Source organism: Lepus europaeus, chromosome 3 (genome assembly GCF_033115175.1).
Source record: "Lepus europaeus isolate LE1 chromosome 3, mLepTim1.pri, whole genome shotgun sequence".
Classification (NCBI taxonomy): Eukaryota; Metazoa; Chordata; class Mammalia; order Lagomorpha; family Leporidae; genus Lepus; species Lepus europaeus.
This window is the reverse complement of record NC_084829.1, coordinates 87,526,253-87,547,494: the sequence shown is the minus strand read 5'-3', so window position 1 is coordinate 87,547,494 and position 21,242 is coordinate 87,526,253. Positions and strand designations below refer to the sequence as shown.

Here is a 21,242-nt window from a genome sequence, read left to right as displayed (position 1 = left end):
CTGGCCATTGTAGCCATCTGAGCAGATTTAAGATCTCGCTCTGTAACTCTCTGTCTCTAACTCTGGCTTTCAAATAAATAAATATATCTTTGAAAAAATGTATCTTGTACTTCGGTGTTTCATTTAGTTCAAGTACATTGTGGTTTTAGCTATTATAGAAAGTACAGAGGCTGGTGCTGTGGCCCAGCGGATTAACGCCCTGGCCTGAAGCACCAGCATCCCATATGGGCGCCAGTTTGAGACCCAGCTGCTCCTATTCTGATCCAGCCCTCTGCTATGGCCTGGGAAAGCAGTAGAGAATGGCCCAAGTCCTTGGGCCCCTGCACCCACGTGGGAGACCCAGAGAAGCTCTTGGCTTCCTGTACATTTTCCTCTATACCTCTCTTACAGTAGTATGACTAAGACTGCTTATAATTTGTATTACTATCTGAAAGACTTTGTCAATTTGAAAAGATATGAAAATGTATATTAATTTTGCATGAATATGAATAGCATTTACTATGGGTACTACTGAATATTAGGTGCTTAACTGGCAGTTATCCACTTGAAATTATTAGATAATTTTTTATTTAGAAAACAATTTGCAGAACTAAAAGGAGCATATGTAGAAAACTATCCATTTGTTCTGATAGTGCTTGCATTAATATTGTATCTTTTGTTATATGCAATAAAGTTCTTTTTAGTTTGTACCTTTCTTTTGTAGTGCTGCATGGTGCTGAACCATTGCCTTATTATACTGCTGCCCACGCAATGAGTTGGTGTTTACAGTGTTCCCAAGGAGTGGCTTACCTTCACAGCATGCAACCCAAAGCTCTAATTCACAGGGACCTGAAACCACCAAAGTAAGTTGTGGTAATGTGACAGCCTCCTTCTCTTCCTCCTTTTCCTTATCTCCCCCGCTCCCCACCACCACCCTGATTGCCACCCACACCCATTCCCTACTGTAAGCTAATTGTTGCATTGCACTTGAATTTCTCTCTTCTCTTTTGGCTTACTCAAGAATGTTTATTTTTGACTCATTTTCATCATTTAGTCGTTTATCGAAGCTTGCATTTTAGAATGTCATCTTTCGTAAGAATTTTTATTTTTTAGAGTAGCATACTTCTAGAAGCTGTTGGTCTATAAATCTCATTTTGTGCCTGTAGTATATAGTTTTGTCCTAGTGGTTAGTTCCTTGAGAGTGAAGACAGGTCTGATTTGTTCCCTGCTGTATCCCTGGCACAGCATCCACATATAGTAGACATTCTACCAAGATGTATGGAGTGGTTATTACTTGCTCTTTCATAGGAAAGAAAAATGTCATGTCATTTCCGCCATCTGAGAAGAAATTGAAAATATTCTGAATTTCTCCATATTGAGAATCCTGAAACCTGAAATAATTTTATAAACAAACCAAAAAAAAAAAAAAAAACCCTAAAACCATAGTGGTTTTGTTTTTCTGCATAGATATTGAGTTAAAACATGTATGTGAAATGTATTATCCCCTTTTTTTCTATTTTTCTTTCTTCTTCATCCACCTGTAAAAAACCCAAAAACATCCCCACCTATCTTCTCACCTCCATCTCAGCCCATCAGTTTCCAAGTAAGAGGTTTTCCCTATGATATAATCACAACTGTTGTCTTAAATTATTTTATTCTCTTGGTACAGGTCCGAATCATTAAAGTGTTCCTGCTGGGGACACTGGTAGAATCTACATAGGTTCTACATTCTTACTAGTGTGCCTTTTTTAAACTACCAGGCCAAAGCTGATTTCTATCTCCACAGATTTCTGGTAAAATCACATTTGAGCTCTAGAGTCATGACATTTGTATGTATGTATGTATGTATGTATGTATGTATTTTGGGGCTTTGTTAAACTACCTGCCCTGGCTAGTGAGGAAGAGACACTTAGCTTTTTTCCTTGCCAGTGGATATTCAGTCCTCCTTTCCCTCTGAATTATGGAGCTGAATTCTTAAAGCAAACTTAAGAAAATCAGCTCCTGTCTAGCAACAAATTGACTGATGATGCAAAGGGTACAAGTAAGCATCAGACACAATTAAAGCACTTTTTTCCTGGAGGAGCCTGGTGCCATCAGATGCAACATCTGAAGGTGTCCCTTTCTTCTACTGTAAGATGTGTTTTACTTTGCAATGAGTAGCTAGTTACTGAACAATAGAGAAATAATCTTTAAAAGGGAAGTAAGAAAGTCATTTCTGTTTTCCAATATGATTTATATTATTACATAGCTTAAACAACTACCTCTAGTCTCCATCCAACCATACCCCATAAATTTTAGGTTTATTTAGTTAATCTACATAGACCAGATGTAACCTACTAAAATCATTTGTAGATAGGAATTCTCCTTTTGCTAGTAAATACTATTAACATATTTATAAGAGAGCTGGTCTAGGTCATTTCATTCCTCCTGGGCATTTCCTTGGTTAAATTCTTCCTGTAGTATTGCATATAATCTTTGGTGCACCCAATTAACAAGTTCTTTAGAATTAGAATTGACTTTTCGGAAGGTGCTAAGGAACAGTATTTGAAATGGCTATGCTTTCATGGACAATTGAATAAATACCCTTATCTGCTATATCTTACTGTCATTAAAAAGCAAAAAGAGTCAGTGACCAGGAAGGGTTCCTCACAATAGCATATAAAAAGGCACCGAATGATTTGATGAGTTGTTTTATATATATTCAGCTTGTGTTCCCTATTTTATTTCTCTTTTGCAAATTTACTTACTTGTACATAAGATAATAAAATGTTTGTCTGAACTGTGTGAAAGTAAACCTACAAAGGTAATTTATGTTCAGATTTCGATGAGCCATATGTTCACAGATGGTGAATTATTAAAGTCTTAAGAGTAAGAGAATACTAACAGTGTAGAAGTCATTCAGAAAAGTCATTGTGATATCTCAATTGTACCAGGTTGAAACAAAGAAACCAGTTACAGAGTGTTTATACTTGCCTTGGGTAAAGAATAGAATTGTAAGAGTTTGAACAAAAATAGTGATAAACAGGAAAATTGTTTTTGTTGAAGTACATGTAGAGGTAAATTACATTTAGCAACTCACTTGATGATCATGATACTATTGTTGCAATGTGAATAATGGTTTATCTAATTTAACTCATTGTCACTAAAAGGGCCATCCTCCACTGCCCTCCCAGGCCACAGCAGAGAGCTGGCCTGGAAGAGGAGCAACCGGGACAGAATCCGGTGCCCGAGCCGGGACTAGAACCCCGGGGTGCCAGCGCCACAGGTGGAGGATTAGCCTAGTGAGCCACGGCGCCGGCCAGGAACTGATTTTCTAAATAATCGCTCCAGCTAGAATTTAAGGACAAAATCATATGCAAAAAGTTTATGAAATTTACAATTAATTGTAATTACAATTGGGAGCCAGAGCTGGAAATTTGAACCCAGGCACTCCAATGTGGAATATTGGCATTTTAGCTGGCTTGCTAATCCCTAGGCCAAACTCTTGCCCCTACCTGTCTTTATTTTTGTCATCAAAAACAAAACCCTCTATGTAAGAGCATCCTACTTGACAGTTGTTCTTGGGTAATAGAGCTCCTAGGAAACCTTAAGTTCAGAAAATTTTATAGAAATCTTTCATTAGGTTATTTTAACCGTAGTAGATTTATCCTCCACCCACACATTCTAAACCCAAAAGTAGCTCTGGCAGTGAACCATTTTTAGAAGTATCTTCAAAAGTAAGAGAAACAATGCAAGGACTATGTTGTTCCTTCTACATTGGTTCATTTTCGTTTATTAAATAATATGGGGACCGTGTGGCTGTAGTGGGTTAAGTCACCACCTGCAGTGCTGGCATCCCATATGCGCACTAGTCCCACCTGCTGCACTCCCATCCAGCTCCCTACTAATGAGCCTGGGAAAGCAGCCGAGGATGGGAGACCCAGATGAAGCTCCTGTCTCCTGGCTTTGGTCTGGCCCAGCCCTGGCCATTGTGGCTATTTGGGAAGTGAACCAGTGAGTGGAAGACTTCTCTCTCTCTTCCTCTGCCTCTCCCTTTCTATAACTCTGCCTTTCAAATAAATAAATAAATCTTTTTAAAACAATAAAAATAAATATTTCATGTTATTTTTGAAACTATATGATACATGTTTATGGTTAAATTCCCATTTCAAGACACTAATGTTGACCTGCTGGAAGATTTTTTTAAACCTCATGTTTTATTTTTGCTACAGAGAAATATGGTCAGGAAAGACTATGAAGTTAGAGATGGAGACATCAAAATGTGAGCCTACCAGTCTCCCTAAGAGAACTCTAGATTATGGTCAGTTAATTTTTTGTGGTATTCAAAATTATGGCTAACAGTTCTAAAGGCTGTTAAAGTGACCAAGGCACATTTCACAGAAATTAAATAACATCTATGTTGTTTAGCCCTTTTCTTTCTCCATAGTGTCTCTTCTTTTTTGTGAAAACAAATATTGACCTTGTAACTTTTGATTTTTTTTTTTTTTTAACAGTTTGCTGCTGGTTGCAGGGGGGACTGTTCTAAAAATCTGTGATTTTGGTACAGCCTGTGACATTCAGACACACATGACCAATAACAAGGGGAGTGCTGCATGGATGGCACCTGAAGTTTTTGAAGGTATGATGGCAAAAGCATGATAAGATTTACTGCCTCACTCCATTGTGATACCATGTGCATTGTAGAACAGTGCAAATTTTGAGTCTCCTGACATTTCTAAACTTAAGTTGAGCAAGGCAATGCTGTACTTTCTTGTTTCATTCTCATTTAGTAAACAGGTGACCTTTGACAGTCTATTGAGACTATTTTTGTTGTGATTTTTTTTTCTGTTAAAATGGTCCCCAAGTGTACTGCCTAAGTACAAGAAATCACTTATGTAAGATAATGTTTGCAAATGCAAGTGTTAGATTATCTCATTTAGGCATGATTTACAGTGCTGTTGATCATTAGTTATCATTTAATGCTAATGTATTAATATATATTAAATAAGGTATTTTTAAACAGAAACGCAAACAAGGTTATGTGTTGATCAGTTGACAAAATCTTTCATGGGCCGGCACCGCGACTCAATAGGCTAATACTCCGCCTGCAGCGCCGGCACACCGGGTTCTAGTCCCGGTCAGTGCGCCAGATTCTGTCCCGGTCACTCCTCTTCCAGTCCAGCTCTCTGCTGTGGCCCGGGAAGGCAGTGGAGGATGGCCCAGGTCCTTGGGCCCCTGCACCCACATGGGAGACCAGGAGAAGCACCTGGCTCCTGGCTTCGGATCAGCACATGCGCCGGCCGCAGCGCACTGGCCACAGCAGCAATTGGGGAGTGAACCAATGGTAAAGGAAGACCTTCCTCTCTGTCTCTCTCTCTCACTGTCCACTCTGCCTGTCAAAAAAAAAAAAAAAATCTTTCATGATCAGGTACCCAGGGCTAACCCTCTATTTTCCCTAGGAGCTGTGTTTGTTGATTCAGTGTTTACAGAGACTCTAGAACATGAATACCAAGAATAACAAAAACCAGCTTTGGTTTCCTAGCAATTAAAAATTAACAGCCCTGGCCGGCGCCGCGGCTCACTAGGCTAATCCTCCGCCTTGCGGCGCCGGCACACCGGGTTCTAGTCCCAGTCAGGGCACCGATCCTGTCCCGGTTGCCCCTCTTCCAGGCCGGCTCTCTGCTGTGGCCAGGGAGTGCAGTGGAGGATGGCCCAAGAGCTTGGGCCTGCACCCCATGGGAGACCAGGATAGGCGCCTGGCTCCTGCCATCAGATCAGCGCGGTGCGCCGGCCGCAGCACGCCTACTGCGGCGGCCATTGGGGGGTGAACCAACGGCAGGAGAAGGACCTTTCTCTCTGTCTCTTTCTGTCCACTCTGCCTGTCAAAAAAAAAAAAAATTAACAGCCCTAAAGTTTAAATGTGGTGACTTTAAAATGTGCTAGTAACTGGGCAGAAATATGATACTAAAAATTGCAAATAAAGGGCAAGCTTATATTAAACTTAGGTTTGCTTTCCTTTATACATCCATAAAACTCGGGTTCTAAAAGAATAGTTCATGAACATATATTGTTTCTGTATAAAAACATCAGATTATCTTTTAAATATGAGAAATTAAACTGGAAGTACAGGACTTGTATGTTAGGAACTATGAATGGCCATAAGGTGCAGATTTGTTCAGTAATCAGATTCTGATTATCACGTATTTCTTTTAGTTTTGATGAATTTAAAGTATTATGTTTCTTTGGTTTTGGCCATCTCAGAGAGAACGTTGGGTAACAAGTCAGTGTAATGAAGCTATTTTTCCCTAAAATTCAGTTAAAAAGTTAGTGGACAAACAAGTGCTAAATTACACAAAATTAAGTAATGCCTCTTGTATATAAAATGCATTTGACTTTTTTAAAATGTATTTACTTATTTAATATACTTTCCTGTAAGTGAAAATGGCACAATATTACTGTAGTAAGGGAAACAGAAAGATTGGTTTATTCAAAAGAATAAAAATTACTTTTTATATTATTCAATTTTTGACACTATAGTAAAATACCTGAGGCTTTGTTTTGCCATCTAATGATGGCATTTCTGCTGGCAGAATCATGACATGGCCCAGGACATCAGGTGACAAGAGATATGAAGCACATATGTTTATGGATGTGTTTATGTGTCTCGTACAAAGCTGCCACATTCAGTGATGAGGGCTCAACCCTAAGACCTCATCTAATGTAATCACTTCACTGAGGCTCTACCTTTGAACACCACGATTGGATATAGTTTCCATCTTCTTAGTAACTTTAGGCTTTGGAGACTAAACTCCTGAGGTCAAGGGAATAAATATTCAAACCATAGCACCATTGATTATCTAGAGCAACAAAACTGAGACTATTATACTATGTAAATTTCATTTTTGAAAGATGTTATCTGGAAGCACTTGTCCATGGTAGATTAATCTTGTTGTATTCCTGCATTACAGTATGCTGTTGAGCAAGCAAGGTTGTTACTATAATAATTGCTTATTCTTACGGGGGTTGGGAGGTTTTTTTGGTTTATTTTATGGTTGTCGCTTTTTGTTTGTTTTTTGAACTGTTTATTAAGCTGATTCACCTAGGGATTTAGTAATCCTTTGAATGTTGCTGTATAATCTGTTTACCATAAATTTGTTAGCCATAATTTTCATACAGAATTTTATTTCATTCAGAATTCTATTTTTAAGGGGAAAAGCCACTAAGTTATAGATTTCTTCTGCTTTGATAGCAGAGAGTGTGGAAAAAATTTAAGATTAAAAAAGTGTCACTCTGAATATATGAAAGATATGACCTATACCTTGTGATAAAAGGTAGATGATAAATGCAAAAAAAAGTATTCGTTGAAAAGACTTAAGGTGCTTTAGAAAGTCATTTCTACCTGTGACAGCCTCCTCACATCCAAGATTCCTGAAGATTTATGAACGCAGTTGTTTCTGTATATCATGTGGAAGAGAGTCTTGAGATTATATTGCCTTCTTTTTCTAGGTAGCAATTACAGTGAAAAATGTGACGTCTTCAGCTGGGGCATTATCCTTTGGGAAGTGATAACACGTCGGAAACCTTTTGATGAAATTGGTGGGCCGGCTTTCCGAATCATGTGGGCTGTTCATAATGGTTCGTAAAAAGAAATTTTTTTAATGTACTTTGTATTTTGTATTTGAAAGATTGTTTCTGTCTTATCTCCATCCCCTCTCCCAAAATAAGGAAAAAAATTATCCCTAACCTTAAAAAGTAAAATTCTTTGTTACCAAACTATATTTCTATTATCAATCCCCAGCCCCTGTGTCCAGTAGGGCAAATTTGGGGATTTCCCTGGCCTCCATACAGGGCTGAGAATTTGCTAGTTGTGCAGATTAGTGAAAGGCCATCAGAACACAACCAGTGCCAAATCTCTGTCTCTCTCTGGCATAGAGAAGCATCATAGTAGGCTCTCTGAAAAATTAAATACGTAAATAGAATCTCATGTGGTTCAGATAATTGGAAAGTTACAGCCTTTTTCTCCTGAGGAAGCAAGAGTCTCAGTAAGGAGAAAAAGCAACAAATAATGATAAGAGTCGTTGGTTAAGCTCATGAAAGCAAAACAGAGTGCTTTACATACCCTCTCTCTACAGTCTCACACAGCCTGCGGAGGTAAATTCGGTTGTCTCATTTTACAGGAAAAAGAGACACAAATAACTCGCCACGGTCTCAGGATTAGTAAGTGGCAGAGATGGAATGCAAATCCAGATCTTTCTGACTCAGTTGCTGTATTTTTCAGACATACTGATTGAAGGACTCAATATCCTTATTCCTTTATATCTCTAGTAATGATATTTCTAAGCACTTAGATATTTATTTCTAACCCCATATGATGTTAGCATGATCCTCTTCATTAATAGTTATTCCACATTTGCTTTGGGAAAATAAACTCTTCATGAAGGACAATTACTTAACCTTAGTAAGCGTTAGCCTTGTTCTTCATTTCTTTCATTTGAATGTAATCATTTTGATTTGTGACATTTATATTTACTATTCCGTAAGTAATAAACACAAATGTTTGCCTAACTATTCAGGTCATTCATAGAAGATCATCAGAACAGTTTTAGCTGTTTTTATCAGTTTTCTATACCACTTGCAGTGTTACTGCTGTCAGGGTCATTGTAAGGAATGCTAGATCATTGACCAAGACAGTTTGTTCTCTCTTTCTGTCAGCTGGCAGTGAATGATTGAATGGCAATGAAATAAGGAGTAAAAGAACTAACTTGTTACTTGGTAAAATTACCAAAACCTGGTATTTGAGGCCTATGTTAAGTGGGACCTTACTAATAATTTTACACAGGTGTAGAACAAAAAGTTGGAATTTTGAGCCTTGAAATGATTGATTCACAGCAACCATAAGGTCTCAAAAGAGACTTTTGGAAGTCAGCAAGTATACTACTATAGTTGACCAACTTTTTGATATAAAAGATGAGTTTTCAAACACATTTGGAAATTTTTGAAATTTAGGCAATGTTTCTTCAAACCACCATTTTAATTTTCTTTTAAAGATTTATCGATTTGTTTATTTCAAAGAATGACAGAAAGGGAGAGAGATTGAGATCTTCCATGTACTGGTTCACTCCCCACATAGCTGCAATAGCTGGGACTAGGCCAGGCTGAAGCCAGGAACCAGGAACTCCATCCAGATCTCCCACAAGTGTGGCAGGGCCCAAGTCCCTGGGCTTCCCCTGCCCTCCCAGACACATTAACAGGAAGCTAGATTGGATGTGGATGGAGTAGGTGGGACTTGAACCAGCACTCTGATATGAGATGCTGGCATCAAAAGCAGTGGCTTAACCTGCTGCATCACAATACTGGCTCCTTTTTAACCTTTCATAATAAAACATAGATGGGGCTGGTGCTATAGTATAGCAGATTAAGCTGCTGTCTGCAGTGCCAGCATCCCATATTGGCACCAATTCAACTCCCAGCTGCCTCCAACCCAGCTGCCTGCTAATGCAACTGGGAAAGCAGTGGAAGATGGCCCAAGTCCTTGGACCCCTGCACCCATTTGGGAGACCTGGAAAAGGTTCCTGACTCCTGGCTTTAGCCTGGCCCCATCCCAGCCATTGTAGCCATTTGAGGAGTGAACCAGTAGATGGAAGAACCCGCCCTCTCTGTCTCTTCTCTCTCTCTCCCTCCCTCCTTCTGTGACTCTGCCTTTCAAATAAATAAATCTTTAAAAAATAAATAAGCACACATTAAGCCATTTTTTTGTTAAAAGAGCATAACAAATATTGTTAATTCTCAATCTTACTGTTGTCATATATTGTACAAGTTTTTTTTTTTTTTAAGATTTTATTTATTTATTTGAGAGAGTTATAGACAGTGAGAAAGAGAGAGACAGAGAGCAAGGTCTTCCATCCGCTGGTTCTCTCCCCAATTGGCTGCAATGGCCAGAACTGCACCCATCTGGAGCCAGGAGCTTCTTCCCGGTCTCCCACATGGGTTCAGGGGCCCAAGCACTTGGCCATCTTCTACTGCTTTCCCAGACCACAGCAGAGAGCTGTTTTGGAAGAGGAGCAGCCAGGACTAGAACCAACACCCATACTGGATGCCGGTGCTACAGGTGGAGGCTTAACCTGCTGAGCCACAGCACTGGCCCTGATGTACAAGTTTTAATTAAACTTTTTTAAAAATGTTTTCCCTTTAGGAAAATATACATAGAATAAATGTTAACTTATAGAACAAAAATAAGTCCTTTTCTTACTCCAAAATATAGATTTTAAATTACAAAATCTACAAAATAAACACTGCTTTGGGAATACAAATAAAGAACTTGTTCCATTCTTTGGGTAAATACATTGCTTTCCCTCCTTCTCTCATTTTTAATTATAGGTACTCGACCACCACTGATCAAAAATTTACCTAAGCCCATTGAGAGCCTGATGACTCGTTGTTGGTCTAAAGACCCTTCTCAGCGCCCTTCCATGGAGGAAATTGTGAAAATAATGACTCACTTGATGCGGGTATAATCCTTCTTTTGAGGGGCTTTGAATTTAGGGAAACTTAATGTATACTGAGTTTGAGTAGGGTTTAGAGTAAAGCAGACATTGTAACCATTTTCTTCTTTCTATTTTTGGGTTTTCATTACTCATATAATCTAAAGACCCATTTGGAGTATGAAGGGGGAGTAGTCTAGTTTCTTGTAATGGGAAGATGTTTAGGCTAGGTTTCTGGTTATACTTTTTCGTACTGCTTACATTAGTGGACATGTGTTTCTGTTGTCTCATCTGTAATGTGAGAGAAGCTGAATTAGATGATCTGTTAAGCCTTTGCAGGACTTGGGTATATTATGACTTTCATACCAAATGGAGGAAATTTAAAATTTTCTGGTATATATCATCAGACATTCAGTATCAGTCAGTCATTTATTTAGTTATACAGGACAGTGGAGGGAGAGGTTGCATGCCCAAATACATTTGAGTGATTGTTTTACTATTTGTATTTTTGTTGTATATGAAAACCTGAAAAGGTTTTTATAGCTAAAAAAATTTTTTAAGTTAACCTTTCTTCTAGGATTTATGGAATATTTTAATTTTCTTAGTCTATAAATCAAATACATTAGAATTATTTGAAATAGTTTAGATTTCTGGATTTTGGTAGACTAAGAAAACAACCAAATAGAATGTTTGCTTTAAAATGTTACTTTAAAATGAAAGTACCTGAAATTCAGAGCAATTTGATCAGTAGAACAACCTTGAAATTTCCTTAAATATAGACCAAGTGATTTCCTTAACAGCCAAAGATCTCTTTTTTTTTTGACAGGCAGAGTTAGACAGTGAGAGAGAGAGAGAAAGGTCTTCCTTTTCCTTTGGTTCACCGCCCAAATGGCCACTACGGCCGGCGCGCTGCACCGATCCAATCCGAAGCCAGGAGCCAGGTGCTTCCTCCTGGTCTCCCATGCGGGTGCAGGTCCCAAGGACTTGGGCCATCCTCCACTGCCTTCCTGGGCCACAGTAGAGAGCTGGCCTGGAAGAGGAGCAACCGGGACACAATCTGGCGCTCTGACCAGGACTAGAACCCAGAGTGCCGGCACCGCAGGCGGAGGATTAGCCTAGTGAGCCGTGGCACCGGCCCAAAGATTTCATTTGTTCATTCTATTGAAAATAATGTAGGAAAAGCAGCTTGAACTAATTTGGTTAAATTTTGCCATCATACTAGGATACCAGCTATATATAGAATCCAAGGTGCTAAATAAAGATTTTGTGTATAAGGAAACAACTTAGTCTCTGATTAAAATAACAGAATTTTCAGATATAGAAATTGTTCAGATTTTAACTTTGTATATATGTGCTTTGTCTAATTTCAGAAGAGTGCCTTAAGCTTTTTTGTCTAGCAGATACTTTCAATGTTATGTCTCGAACTCAGAGAAGGACATCCAATATCTATTCTCTCAATACTTATAATATTTAGAATATTCAGTATTAACTATTAGGCTGTGGTATACCAGTCTCCTTTGTCAGGCGGATAATCATTGCAGCAGTTTAAAAGTTTACATCATTGCCATGAGAACATAGATGTATTTCAGATCATTATAGCCATGATAGTGTTCTGTTTCATATATTCCTCTGCAGGGGTGGGGAACGTGCCTGCTGTGCACCATCTAAGGCCCACAAAATAATTTGGTAACTCTGCCAAGGCAACCACAGGCAGATCTCAAAATTCAGTAAATCTATAGCAGGCTAATTGTTAAGTTGTATGGCCTGTGAATGATGTTATAAATATCCAAATGGCCCTTGGCAGAGAAAAGATTTCCCACCCCTGCTCTAGAGAAATATTTGGTGTTTCCTTCAAGACTGTCTAAACTCCATGTAAATAAGACGCTTAGGCAGGTGCATAGCATTCATCATAATTGAAACTCAAAAGAGAGTATGTCACCATCATCTACCACAATAAAAAACTTAGGCCTCTACAAATTTAGTATTTGTTTTAGGGAAGATAATTGGTATAGTCAAGTCCAATTATAGGGAAGTAATTCAGGTGTACTCTTCAGGTAATTTTAACAGGAATTGGTCTGTAGTAAAGAAATTTTAAATTGTCCTTTACTTTTTTATATATAGTACTTCCCAGGAGCAGATGAGCCATTGCAGTATCCTTGTCAGTATTCAGATGAAGGACAGAGTAATTCTGCCACCAGTACAGGTAAATGGATAGATAGGAAGACTAATAACCCGACTTTTTTTGGTCTCTATTCCAATGAAATTATAATCAAGAAGCAGTGAATGATGTTCCCATTTGCATTTTAATTCCTTCATTTCATATGATTGACTGCAATTTGAGTTTCCAGGTGCATCATTTTTCATGAAGGTGCCCAGATTAAAGAGTTTATTTTAGACCTGCTTCCAAGGCTTGGAATTCTTGTATAGTTATATAAAATAAGGTTGGATATTGTATTACTGTGTATGTCATTCTTAATTTGAAAAGATAGTTTCTACCTGATACTGCTAAATAGTATTAAAAATTATTATAAATGTGTTTAATGTATTTCTTCATGAACATCACTACTTTTTGACTCTTGTTTAAGAAGCTTAGCTTTAGTTAAAAGTTCTGCTTTCTGAAAAAGTAGTCAGATATGTAGCTTTTGGTCATCCAAAAAATTAGAAATAATACTCAAAATTGTACTCTCAAAATATATGGCATTTATCCATTTTGTTATTATAACTAAAAGGTGTGGTGTTTGTATATACATGTGAGAGTACTTCTGAAAGCTCATGGGGAATAGAATTAAAATATTATTTTGGTGCAAACCAGTGTGAAATCTATGCATGCTTTTTTCATGATATGTATTTTTCCCATAAATTTTTTGAAAACTTCTCATATGTTTTTGCCTTTCATTTAAAATTTTACTTTTCTGACATATTTTTACTGGTATGTTTCTCCCTTTTCAAGAATAGTTTTTACATGCCATGGGACCCCAAATCCCATTAAGCTGGGTGGAAAAAATGCCATCTTAAGTGTTAAAGTGATCATATTTTTAAAGTGATCATATAGGTAGGATTAACTGTTAAAGGAATCATATAAATAAGATCAAGTATCTGGTAATAATAATAGATTGAATTAAAATAGAGAGAATGTTCCAACATGGGAAGCAGTCCACACAGCAGACTCATAAAATAACAATCGCTCTAAATAACACTCTGACCTCAGAATCAGCCCTTAAGGCATTCTGGTCTGGCTGAAAAGCCCATGAGAGCATTTTAGGCATGGAAAGCCAAGACACTGTGGCAAAAAATGTCCAACATGAAGGATCTCTGTGAGTGAGACCCCAGTGAGACCCCAGTGGAAAAAAGTGGCCATCCACTTTTCTCTGAAGGGAGGAGAGAATTCCCACTTTGCTTATGGCCTTGTCTAAATACTGATTTGACAGAGTTTGTGGTCACAAAAGGCTTCCATAGCCTTGGCAGCTCATGTCAAGAGCCTTGGGTGATCACTGATGTCATACATAAGAATGTTAATTATTAAATTAACAACAGGAGACACTGTGCACTTACTTCCCATGCAGGATCTCTGCCCTTAATGAGTTCTATTATGAGAATTAACTGTAAAATTTGTTCTCAAACATTTTGTGTGTATGTGTGTGTGTGTGCAAATTGTTGAAATCTTTACTTAGTATAGAGTTGGTCTTCTGTGTATAAAGTTAGTTGAAAGTGAATCTTAATGGAGAATGGGACTGGGAATGGGAGAAGGAGGAGGAGGAGGGTTGGGAGTAGGGGTGAGAGGGCAGGTATGGTGGGAAGAATCACTACGTTACTGAAATTGTGCTTACAAAATTTATTCTCATTAAATAAAAGGTTTCTTTGGGGGAAAAAAGAGTAGTTTTATTTATTTTAAACTAGCTATTGCTTAGCTTTTTTTTTAAAATATTTATTTGAAAGGCAGAGTTATTAACAAAGAGGGAGAAGCAGAGAAATCTTCCATCTGCTGGTTCTCTCCCCAAATGGCCACAGTGGCTAGGACTGGATCAAGCTAAAGCCAGGAACCAGGAGCTTCATCCATGTCTCCCACGTGTGTGTCAGTGGCCCAAGTACTTGGGCCATTTTCCATTGCCTTCCTAGCATGGATTGGAAGTGGAGCATCTGAGACTTGAACTGGCGCCAGCTCTGCAGGCAGCAACTTAACCCACCGCACTGGATCCCTGCCCTGCCTAGCTATTCTTAAATTCCAGTTTTAGTGAAAATCTTTTGAGATGCTCTGAAACTCCTTTCGAATCCCATCATTTGCTAGTCCCACTACCTCCAAACTGTCATTATTTCCAAAGTGAGCTTCAGTCCTTCCATCTTCTCGATGACCTTCTTTTTTTTTTTTTTTTTTTTTTTTGACAGGCAGAGTGGACAGTGAGAGAGAGAGAGACAGAGAGAAAGGTCTTCCTTTTTGCCGTTGGTTCACCCTCCAATGGCCGCTGCGGACGGCTCATCGCGCTGATCCAAAGCCAGGAGCCAGGTGCTTCTCCTGGTTTCCCATGCGGGTGCAGGGCCCAAGGAGTTGGGCCATCCTCCACTGCCTTCCCAGGCCATAGCAGAGAGCTGGCCTGGAAGAGGGGCAACTGGGTTAGAATCCGGCGCCCCAACCGGGACTAGAACCCGGTGTGCTGGCGCCGCAAGGCGGAGGATTAGCCTGTGAAGCCACGGCGCCGGCCGACCTTCAGTCTTTTAGGTCCTTCTCTGTCCCTCCTTCTGCTTAATTACAGTCAACTATTTGAATCTTTGGGGAATAATCTTATTTTCCTAGTCCCTCTCAGAGTTTCCTGGCTTAACCCCAAATCTGATTAAATCTGGCACTTAGTTTGCTCCTTGCCTGTGCCAGTGCAGTTGAATATGGCTGGAGACAGCATGTGCTCACTCTCTTCAATTGTGTATTCATTGCCACTGGACACTTTTATTTTTAGTTCATCACCTCTCTCCTAGATGACTTAATTTAAAAAAAAAAATTATTTATTTGAAAGAGTTACAGAGAAGCGGAGAGAGAGAGAAATGCAAGGGCTGACCCAGTCAGGAGCCAGGAGCTTCTCCCGGGTTTCCCACATTGATACAGGGGCCTAAGTACTTGGGCCATCTTCCACTGCTTTCTTAGGCACATTAGCAGAGAGCTGTATCAGAAGTGGAGCCACCAGGACTTGAGCCGGCTCCCAGATTAGATGCTGCCACTGCAGGCGTGGCTTGACCTGCTATGCCACAGCACTGGTCAGTGACTTAATCTTATACTTTAGCCCCTCTCCTCAAATTTCAGGCACCTCCTACCAGTGCTCACTCTAAGATGACATAGACATTGTTTGCTATTTTTCTGAGAACATTGGAGTAATCAAAGGACAGTTTCCACATGATTCTTTACTACATCTGCCTACCTGTCTGCACTTACACTCACCTACTGTAGGTTCTTTCATTACTATGGTTTCACTCTCCAAGCTTCTAGCCAAAGGTGAATCTTTTTGGTTGTGTATCATATCCCATCTGCCCATCCCAAACAATCTCCTCTCTCCTGTCATCAGTTTTCGGTTTTCTACTGGAATCATTCCCAGAGCAAACCTAGGCTGTCTCTGCATTCTCTGAAAAAAATATCTCTTCCCGTTCTATAGTGTACCCACTTGATTTGAACATTTATTCTGCTACTACCGTGGAATTATTCTTGTCATGGTCAGCAATTATCTCTGTATTATGGTAACACAGAGTTAGATTCTAGTAAGTGATTTTTCAGTTCTCATCGTATTTGATTCTAGCATTTGACACCATTTATTACTCTGGCTTTCCTGTAGCATGTTCTTCCACTGGTTTCCAGAATCTCACTAGCCTGGTTTTTGTCTTGTATCTCTGGCCATTTGTTCCCAGTTTCCTTATTAGCTGATTATTCTTCATGTCTTCAGTCTATAAATGTCAGAGTGTGCAGGGCTTATCCATGCATGTTTCCTTGCTAACTCCACCCAGTATCATGGCTTTAATGGCATCATCTACTGTCTATTTACTGATGTTTTTCTCCTTCTCCTACTGGAACTCCATACTCATACATGGAACTACTTGCTTAATACCAAACAGGAACTCAAACTTAACATTTTCCATAGTGAATTTTTTATTACTTTCTTCAAATTACTACTCCTTTTTGCTTCCCCATCTCAATTAAAAGCCTTCAGTTCTTATACTAGATCAGGTTAAAAACTTTAAGTTATTCTAGATATTCTAATTAGATAATTTAGGCATTTAGTTTCCTTTATTCAGCTGTCCTTAAGTTCTGCTTGAAATGGGTTCATTTGGGAGTAGATGTTGCAGCCCAGCAGGGCAAGCTGCCATTTGGGATATTCACATCTGATACTATAGTGCCTGGGATCAAGTCCTGACTCCCCGTCCAGTCTAGCTTCCTTAATGCACCTGGGAAATAGCAGGTAGTGGCCAAAAAACTTGGGTCCCTTGCCACACATGTGGGGGACCTGGATGGAGTTCCCAGCTCTTGGCTTTGGTCAGGCCCAGCCCTGGCTTCTGCAAGCATTTGGGAAATAAAATAGCAGATGGAAGATTCTGTCTCTTCACTCTCTACCTCTCTGTCTCTGGCTTTCAAATAAGTAAGTAAAGCTTATTAAAAAACAAGTTTGTTTTAGGTATCTTTATTAACTTAAAATGTCTTTATTTCTATTCATGTCTTGCTAGTTTAGAAAAGAATTTAACTTACATGCTGTTTACTGAAGTGTTTGTATTATTCTCAACCTGTACTGATAAATGTTCTGCTTTCTTAGGTTCATTCATGGATATCGCTTCTACAAATACCAGTAATAAAAGTGACACTAACGTGGAACAAGTTCCTGCCACAAATGATACTATTAAACGCCTAGAATCTAAATTGTTGAAAAATCAAGCCAAACAACAGGTTTGTTATGTTAAGAAAGTTGCATGATGACCTTATTAACATTATTTTAATTGAAGTTAATGATTTGTCATCTTCTATTATATAAATCCCAAATCTTCCTGGAACAGATGAGTTTAAGAATAAAGATACATGGCTGGCGCCGTGGCTCAATAAGCTAATCCTCCGCCTTGCGGCGCCGGCACACCGGGTTCTAGTCCCAGTTGGGGAACCGGATTCTATCCCAGTTGCCCCTCTTCCAGGCCAGCTCTCTGCTATGGCCCGGGAGTGCAGTGGAGGATGGCCCAAGTGCTTGGGCCTTGCACCCATGGGAGATCAGGATAAGCACCTGGCTCCTGGCTTCGGATCAGCGCTGTGTGCCAGCCGCAGCGCGCCTACCGCGGCGGCCATTGGAGGATGAACCAACGGCAAAGGAAGACCTTTCTCTCTGTCTCTCTCTCTCACTGTCCACTCTGCCTGTCAAAAAATTTAAAAAAAAAAAGAAAAAGAATAAAGACACAATGAGATTTCTCCTTCTGTTACCAAAGTGTTTTTCTTTCAAATAACAGTTGTTGTCTTTGCTAACTTTGTAACTCCCTCCCTTTAATGATCCCTCACTTTAATAGTTGACACTTAAAAATGTAAAATGGCGGCCAGCACTGCGGCTCACTAGGCTAATCCTCTGCCTGTGGCACCGGCACACCAGGTTCTAGTCCCCGTGGGGGTGCCGGATTCTGTCCGGGTTGCTCCTCTTCCAGTCAGCTCTCTGCTGTGGCCTGGGAATGCAGAGGAGGATGGCCCAAGTCCTTGGGCCCTGCACCTGCATGGGAGACCAGGAGGAACACCTGGCTCCTGGCTTCAGATCAGTGCGGTGCGCCGGCCGCAGCTCGCCGGCCGTAGCAGCCTTTGTGATGTGAACCAACGAGAAAAAGAAGACCTGGCCGGCGCTGTGGCTCAATAGGCTAATCCTCCGCCTTGCGGCGCCGGCACACCGGGTTCTAGTCCCAGTCGGGGCACCGGATTCTGTCCCGGTTGCCCCTCTTCCAGGCCAGCTCTCTGCTGTGGCCAGGGAGTGCAGTGGAGGATGGCCCAAGTGCTTGGGCCCTGCACCCCATGGGAGACCAGGAGAAGCACCTGGCTCCTGCCATCAGATCAGCGCAGTGCGCTGGCCTCAGCGTGCCGGCCACAGCGGCCATTGGAGGGTGAACCAACGGCAAAAGGAAGACCTTTCTCCCTGTCTCTCTCTCACTGTCCACTCTGTCTGTCAAAAAAAAAAAAAACTTTAAAAATATGTAAAATGGTGTAGTCTGGCAGCACTATCCAGTTAAAGGAGTTGTCCTAAATCTATGATTTTGAGCTGTTCAGATTTATTACATTTTTGCCAGTTTTGGTTTAAAAAGATTTTAAGGAGTGATTTTATTCATCTTACTTGGAGCATTTAGATTAAGTACTAACTGGGGCATTTAACCTCCAATCTGTATTGCCTGTGCTTTCAAAAGGCAATGTGTACAGCTTGCTCTCCTTTCCCCTGCAAACTTCCCTGTTCTTTAAGAGCAGGACAAGATCTATAGGAATTCCTCTTGCATCTTCTTCCTTCTAGGGCCCCGGGATTTCTAAATGTAACAAACCTCAGTAATTCAGATTGACTTATAATTTTAACAGAGTGAATCCGGACGTTTGAGCTTGGGAGCCTCCCGTGGAAGCAGTGTGGAAAGCTTGCCCCCAACCTCTGAGGGCAAAAGGATGAGTGCTGACATGTCCGAAATAGAAGCTAGGATTGCTGCGACCACAGGTAAAAAGAACTGCAAGTTGAAGAGGAGCCAAAATGTAATGCTTTTTGGTGCAGTAGCTCCAGTGGTTTCATTAGGAACCTCAGCATTTTTGTATTATATTTTTTGAAAAGAAAATAGATTTATAATAGATTTTCTGAGCTTCTAGAAATAGTTCATGCATCATCTCAAATTCCATAGAAGAAAAGTATGATTTGTAAGATTATTTGAGTTATAAAATATACCTTCCTAATTACAGATCTCATCAAACACAGTTGACTGTGCTCAAACATGAGCTGAAAATCTAAGTGAGAAATTGAAATTATGCCAAACCCAGAATGTTTGGGAGGATTTTGAATGTTCTACTAGATTTTAGAACTTAAGTCAAATAACAGCAAATATTTTGTTTTGAAGTTAGTATCTTCCAGACCCAAATGTGATTTGGCCTTACTGTCTACTCCTCTTTTCTTCAGTGGTGGAAATAGCCACTAGAAGGTTGTACTTAATTTCTTTAATTGTAAATGAAAGATAATGATTATTTTATAGAATATTGAAAAACCTAGCCTTTAAATTTTATTTTTTTCAGTTCTAAAAATTATTAATCATAGAAGAACTAGTTGGCTCAAAAACAATTACATTTTTTGTTGGACTGACCACCTTTTTTTCTAACCAGATTTCATTTTGGTAATGTTGGTTTATTATTATTGTAGTTGAATTGATTGTCCACAGGCTGGAAGGGAGCTGATAATAAAGTAAACACATCTGTTTTGGGAAATGTGGAAATGTAAACAAATGAGAAAGAATCTTGTTATATAATTTTCATATGCAGATATAAACTTAACATTTTTGTTTATTTACCTCTAGTCTTTTAACTATGTTTGTGTGTAAATGTGTATTTCCATGTGTATTTGCATGGAATCCATTTGTATTTTTTAACTTACCTAACCCAGTTTTATGTTTTTGGGCCTTGCTTTTTTCTATTTATTTGTGGGTTTTTTTCCTAAATAGAATATTCTTACTGTGTGTAGAACTCTCTTGAGATGTAGTCCAGATGAACCATCAATCATACTATACTTATCTTCAACTAATCTTGATTACTGATTTTATCAGCACGAGAATTTGTTAGGTAAAACATGTCTATGATATATAAGCTTTATTTTTCATGCATAAACAAATCTGAAGTAGGCTGTGTGATCATCAGGAAACTGGTGTCATCTCTGTGATGGTGTCCTCTCTCTCTGTCCATGCAACAATCCTTGTTGTGTAGCTTCCATCCTCAGGGTTATCTCATAGTCTAAAATGGCTCTTATACTTCCATTCATCGCTTCCACTTTCCAGGCAGCAAGAAGGAATAAATGAGGGAAGGATAAAGGATATCCATGGTATTTGAAGGAGCTTACACAGAAGTCTCTCTAGACAACTTCCACATAAATGTCATTGGCCAGAGTAATGTGGTCAGGTAGCTGCCCACAGCTCCAAGGGAAAGAGGGCTACATGGTCTTTTATCTAGGAACACTGCTTTCCTAAATAAGTCAGAGTTCTGTTACTCAGAAGGAAAAACAGAACAGATGGGTCTTCAGAAGCAATCAAGTTGAGTAGAGGTCACCAGCTGCTGGGAGGCCTCCTGACCTCCAGGAGTCATCTGCAAGTGTGGGTGTAGAGTACAATGAACTGCACTTGCAGGGACACATTTACACATCCTGGGGAACCTTTGTCACTTCAGGGATGTCTTTCAAGATAGACTTGCCAAACACTGGTTGCTATCCTAAAACAGCATTGTTATGATAATGTTTTATATCTTTGCTACCATTTTTCTAGTCAAGTACTCATTTATAATTATTCTTTACAGAAATGATACCAACTTAAGGATAACCAAAGACATTAAAATTATCCTATCCTTTTTTTCCTAAGTATAGAACAGATCCTGTTGTGCATCCTCTAGATTTTACACAATTTAAATTTTTCAGTGAATTGTCTTACTTTGAAAGATTCATACTCTCCAACCTTTCAAGTTCCTTCTACTATCCTAAACTTTGAAGAATACAGTAAATATTCAGTTTACTGGAAATATGTATGAGATTTTATATATAGGAAAACATATACATTTTCTATTTTGATTCAATAATTATCATTAATCGCTGAATTTTA

At 39.4% G+C, this 21,242-nt stretch overlaps 1 protein-coding gene across 2 annotated transcripts in view; it reads left to right on the top strand.

Annotated features, from left to right (window-relative positions):
• MAP3K7 (mitogen-activated protein kinase kinase kinase 7) overlaps positions 1-21,242 on the top strand; it is a 78,171-nt gene that overhangs the window by 22,982 nt on the left and 33,947 nt on the right. For both annotated transcript variants that reach the window (XM_062186513.1, XM_062186514.1), the window contains exons 5-11: positions 704-842; positions 4,473-4,597; positions 7,465-7,593; positions 10,336-10,466; positions 12,561-12,642; positions 17,219-17,349; positions 18,988-19,117. In XM_062186513.1, coding sequence (XP_062042497.1) covers positions 704-842; positions 4,473-4,597; positions 7,465-7,593; positions 10,336-10,466; positions 12,561-12,642; positions 17,219-17,349; positions 18,988-19,117 — 867 coding nt within the window. The remainder of the gene's footprint in view (positions 1-703; positions 843-4,472; positions 4,598-7,464; positions 7,594-10,335; positions 10,467-12,560; positions 12,643-17,218; positions 17,350-18,987; positions 19,118-21,242) is intronic.